The sequence below is a fragment of the Tigriopus californicus genome, chromosome 9, assembly GCF_007210705.1.
Source record: "Tigriopus californicus strain San Diego chromosome 9, Tcal_SD_v2.1, whole genome shotgun sequence".
In the NCBI taxonomy this organism is placed as follows: domain Eukaryota; kingdom Metazoa; phylum Arthropoda; class Copepoda; order Harpacticoida; family Harpacticidae; genus Tigriopus; species Tigriopus californicus.
The window spans coordinates 13,316,845-13,322,581 of NC_081448.1; the positions used below are offsets into that span (position 1 = coordinate 13,316,845).

The 5,737-nt window shown below is 44.5% G+C and overlaps 1 protein-coding gene across 1 annotated transcript; it reads left to right on the top strand.

The window, feature by feature from the left end:
* The first annotated feature begins 463 nt into the window (after positions 1–463).
* LOC131886442 (S-adenosylhomocysteine hydrolase-like protein 1) lies at positions 464–3,890 on the top strand. Its single transcript, XM_059234779.1, has one exon. The coding sequence runs from the start codon at positions 1,531–1,533 to the stop codon at positions 3,103–3,105; it is 1,575 nt and encodes a 524-aa protein (XP_059090762.1). The 5' UTR covers positions 464–1,530; the 3' UTR covers positions 3,106–3,890.
* The last annotated feature ends 1,847 nt before the right edge of the window (positions 3,891–5,737 follow it).

Consider the following 5,737-nt stretch of genomic DNA (forward strand, 5'->3'; position numbering starts at 1 on the left):
CAGGGAGTTGAATAGCAACAACGCGTTCAAATGGCCTTGGCCTTGTCTTTCCAAGGACGGCCTTTAAGGTCGTACATTTTCATGATCTCGGGAAAGTGGATTTCGAGCTCGGCGAAGCACACATAAATCGCCCACATTTCGAGCCAGGAACCGCTTTTGGCAGTTCTGCTGTACGGCCAAGGCGGATGGCGAAGCACACATAAATCGCCCACATTTCGAGCCAGGAACCGCTTTTGGCAGTTTTTCATGCGCCCAAATGGATCGAGGGACGGGAAAGGCCGAAAAAGCCAGGGCAAAATACTGTAGTACATCCCTACAATCATGCCTGGCTCGCTACATGTGTGACGCAATGGCCTCTCTCCTTGAGCTTGACAATCAAAGTGAATCCCCGCTCATCCTCATCTGCCTTTTCTTCACTTCTACAATCTTCTGGGAGAGTCAGCCCTTGAGAAAGTCTCAAGAATCTCACTTCGAAGAAGCTCTTTTGTCTCACGCATATTTGAGTGTCGTGTCAATAGCGACGGAATGAAACCGGATTAGACCTTACATCCGTGGTTGTAGGATATTTCTTCTCCACGAAGGTCGCTCCGTATTATTCAGTTCCCCGGAGTGCACCGTTCAACAGGACTTCCGCTCTTTGGAATGAACGTGTCATTTTACTAGTATCAAACCAGAACTTTGTGACTCTGCCTTCATAACGTACAAACGAACCTTGAAAGGCTTCGGAGAACAACACTCTCAAACTCGGTTGGTGTGGCCAAAAAGGGAAGGTGTCAGCAATAGTCTATTTTAAAAGAAACCGTCATGTGCCCAAAGTCCTCCACTAAATTTACTCTGTCGAGCTCAGAGCGTCGGCGGTCGATTCAACGAGCTCGGAATATCTCGTCCACCTTCCTATTGAGTTTTTGAGGCGGCGTTGAGAACGTTTGGCGACTTCGAGGCCTTCCAAAGAAGGAAGAGAGAAGAACCCTTCGCGGGCCCAGCCATTGCCTTTTGGCTTCAGTTTGCTTTTAGACTTGGATTAACGAGGACAAAAGTAAGTGTACACGGAAAGAGAATCTCAAAAACGCTGTGGAGACAGACGGCAGATTCAGAACTGAGGTAACGTCTCCAGGAGCGTGAGTGAAAGTCTGGAGTGGAAGTGGAAAGACATATCCAATTAAGACACCCCTCGAGATTGGTATAGTCAAACGCTTTTGGGTATTCGATTACAGTGCCAAGCAAGATCTTCGACATCCCATGAAAGCTTATTACTGGCGACAAGCAGCAATATTGCACTGCGTACATACGTACAATCCCAAGACTCTGATCCATGAATCTCAAGGGACGACAACTGTTTAGGAATTCTGGCACGTCACATCATCACTCGTCTCAAAAGAAATAAGGTGCTCTTTTTTTTCCCGGGCATTCCTCGGTGGACGGGAGATCTAAACAGATTCTTTAGAACCAGCCACAAGGTCCATTCGGTGAAGATCTTTGGGGTGGAGATTGGTGGTCAGTCAGTCTCTCACATCATCATTGTCCCACAACATGTCATCCGACGAGGAACACGAAACCGTTGGACATCTTAAGGTCCCAGCCAAATTGGTGGCCGCCACGGCCGTCGGATTCAAAGACCGCACCAAGCGAAGGTTAAGTCTTCCAATTTCGGGTGCTGGACGAGATCACTCCAGGCGATCTTCCAATGCCTCCAACTCTGAAGCTGGAGGGGGTCGAAAGGGATCCTTTGACTCTACAGAGTCTTGGTCTTCTTTTGACTCGGATGAGGATGCACCTCACCCCAGGCAGATTACTCAAGTCAATTCCAAAGGGTTCTCCAGCTTCTGCGTCAAAAACATCAGCTCTCACAATTTCGGACGGCGAGAGATCAAGTTGGCAGAGTTCGAGATGCCAGGGTTGATGTCGCTTCGAGAACGAGCCCTGGCCGACCAGCCTTTGAAAGGTGCCAAAATTGTGGGATGCTCTCATGTGAATGCTCAAAATGCCGTCATGATCGAGACCTTGGTGGCATTGGGTGCTCACGTCAAATGGTCCGCTTGCAATATCTTCTCCACTCAAAACGAAGTGGCCGCGGCCTTGGCAGAGTCAGGGATCTCTATCTATGCTTGGCGAGGTCAGACTGAAGAAGATTTTTGGTGGTGCATCCAGCAATGTCTGACCGGCGAGGACAATTGGCATCCTAATCTGATCTTCGATGATGGTGGAGACATGACCCACGTCCTGGTCACCAGGTTCCCAGCCATTGCTAAACAGGTCAAGGGCATCGTGGAACAAAGCGTTACCGGCGTCCATCGGCTCTATCAATTGTCCCAGAAACATAACCTACCCGCTCCTGCCATGAACACTCACGATGCCGTCACGAAGACCATGATGGATAACTACTACAGTCAAAAGGAGTCCGTGGTGGATTCGCTCAAGCGCTGCACCGACATCATGCTCGCAGGCAAGACCGTGTTGGTCTGTGGCTACGGCCAGGTGGGCAAAGGCTGCGCCATGGCCTTGAAGTCCATGGGCTGCGTCGTGTTTGTGAGTGAGATCGACCCTATCTGCTCCTTGCAAGCCTGCATGGATGGCCTGAAGGTCCGTCGAGTAGAGTACGTTATCAAGAAAGTGGATATCGTCGTGACAGCCACCGGAAACAAAGGCGTCATCACCCGCGAGCACATGGACAAGATGAAGGACGGCTGCATTGTTTGCAACATGGGACATTCGAACACCGAGATCGATATCAACTCCTTGAAGAAGCCCAACATAACGTGGGAGAAGATCCGATCCAACGTGGACAACATCATTTTTCCCAACAAGAAACGGATCACCCTTTTGGCTGAAGGTCGACTCCTAAACCTTTCTGTGGTGAGCATTCCAAGTTTGGTGGTATCCGTGAGTGCTGCCACACAAATCTTGGCCTTGATTGAACTGGCCAATGCTCCGGCGGCCCGATACAACAAGGACGTGTACCTCCTACCCAAAAAGATTGACGAGTATGTGTCCAGCCTTCATCTACCGCAATTTGATGCGGGGCTCAGCGAGCTGGATCAAGAGCAGGCCAAATATTTGGGCATCCCTCAACATGGACCATTCAAGCCTCAATACTACCGTTACTAAAAACCAATCTCATGCTCTACTATTGTACGAACACTCACATTGCTCATGGTCTTCATGTTCGAAGCGCTCCTTTCAATGTTGTTGCTATTGGTTTCTAATTATGAGAATGGACCCAATACTCCCATTGGGAAAAGTGGGGTCGATGAGAAGCTGACAGGCCCTACGTAGATACAGCACGCTAGTTATTCTGCTTACCAACAGATTGAATAGGAAACCGTCCCATTCTGGCTTCGAAGAATCAGGATTGAAGACGTCGTGTCTTGTCGAGTTTGGCTCAAAGATGGTTCCATCTCTTTGGGTCTGGTTCTTTCTTCGTGGAACAGTTCTTGCTTGGAGCACCATACGTAGACCACACAGCTTTCGTACTCTTTGTGTTTGCCTCTAATCCCATATGTCCTAAAACCAGAGTATAAGTCTGTAGAAATCCCAGCCATCCTGAATAATGAGTGAGTGAGCTAGAACAATCGAAAGAAGCCTTTCGAGACAATAAGGTAATAGAATCTGGCCATGTGTATTTTTAGATCCTTATCGAATCATTACTTATTACTCCTGCTTGGTGAAGGGCTCGCCATGAAGTAACTGTGGGCAATTCTGTGTGTATATCTTTGGATGTAAAGTCAACCGATGTCAAAAAAAGAGAGCTCTACTATACTGTACGTAAATCTCAATGAACTTTGCTTGTGAATGCTGACTTTTGGACTAAATGTGATTCCCGGAATACCGTGCAAAATCGTATTTCAAAATCTTGTATTAACTAAGTAATAAAGAGCTATATCTGCGCCGAATGATTGTCTTGAACAAATTGTTACTAAATCTTTGAAGACACATTTTCTCAATGAATATCTAGCCACGGGCTTTAATAAATCATCATATGAAATTCCTTCCTTCGAATCACTCTCAATAGAGATTAAATGCTTCACAATCAACATCATATCTGATTTCGACGTTGAGACATGGGCAACAAATGAACAGTGTGGCAAGGAAATTTAGTATCAAAGGCTGCCAGCGGCCTTCAACCACAAGTATCAACAATGGCGTGAGTTGGGTGCCAATGCCGTGTGTGGTTATTGTGATACCATGATAATCTCAACTTACCTCTTCGTGTTTCAAAACAGGCTCCGAGGACGAGAAAGGAAACGCTTTTATCGTGGATATTCAAATTTATGATGGAAAAGAGCCATTAATGTGCACAAGGCCGTCACCATCGTGCTCTCGCCACGCCATGAATCATAGCTTATTTGATGGTTTTGGGAGGATTGGAGGCCTCTCTTCCCCACAAGGACTATTTGTTCCAATGACCAGAAGCTCCAACTTAGTCTTGTCCAACAAAAGAGTCTCGCTTCAAAACCTCGCTACTCTCTTGTTGGAGAGTAGTGTCCGTCTGGCCTTGAGAGTCAGATCTCTTTTTGGGGGAAAGCCAATATCTTCACCATGGTGCTGACCCATTGTTTTAGAAGAGATTTGTGCAATATACAAATCAGAAATTCAACATTGGTAGAAAAAATTAGGTGTTGTGGAGTATTATGGACTTGGTGATCTATTTGAAGCTTTGAAAAGAATAGGAGTTCATCTTAATTCTCGGTTCCACCGAACCTATCAAAGTTCATTAAAGAATAAAGCTGTTGTGGAGAGTTCTGAGTTCCACTTCCAAATTCGATCAATTTGAAAGCAAATTGATGCTTGTAAATGTTCAAAAGAGCTTGTGGATAAAAGAGCCTTGTTTCCTTCAGCCATTCCATTAGCATCATGAAGACATTAAACACCGTTTTATGGACGCCTTTTCTGTTTGCTTTCCTTTCATCATTAACCAAATACATTTCCATTTTCCTTTCCAGTTAACTAGTCTTTTGTCTACAAAGTCTCTGTAAGAGAGACATTGAGGAAATGAAAGGCTCCAAACTGTCAGTTTGGTCTGAAATGGCCAGGATTGCTTAAAATCATGACCCTGTTCTGGAAAGACCACCTACTTTGGTATTGCTGGGGAGTTGCCAGGTCATGTTTCTTTCCTCTGAACAGAGCATTACTAATTTCCAGAGCAAAAGCTATAGATACTATAGATTTCAAGGATGAAAAGGATGAGAACAGTCAGAAGCTATGAATTATGCAAAGAAATATATTATGAACGAGACATGATGAATTCTGAGATCGAAAATGCAATTCAATAAATTATCATTCATTTTAATAGTAACGGGAATTATATTTTCCAAAACGGTTTGTAAAACCCGTGAAAAAAACAAAAAAAAGTTCATTTGATCGCTACCACATAAGGTCCGGCAATTGCAGCTTTAACTACGGTCTCCACAGCCATTTGTTTACAAAATAAGCATTCCTTTGTAGGCACAGGCGATTAGATAATTTGCCAGATAATAATTCTTAGTACGATAAGAAATTATGATTTGCAATGAAAATCAAAATGGTTCATTAGATTTATTTCTGAGCTATTTTAGATTAAGTGAAGTTTTATGAAGTTTTTTAATAATGTTACTAAAAATCTAAAAGAACCAAATTGATGATAAGATTATTATTTATTGTGCCTGATATTCTTCAAGCGTCTGAATGCCTTATTCTACGCAAAAAACTAAAGAGGAGGAATGTCAGGTAAATCTTTATTCAAGTTGAGAAGACAGATCGG

Bases quoted from the DNA above. Each gene is read 5' to 3' on its own strand.
- LOC131886442 (XM_059234779.1), top strand. From the start codon at position 1,531: ATGTCATCCGACGAGGAACACGAAACCGTTGGACATCTTAAGGTCCCA.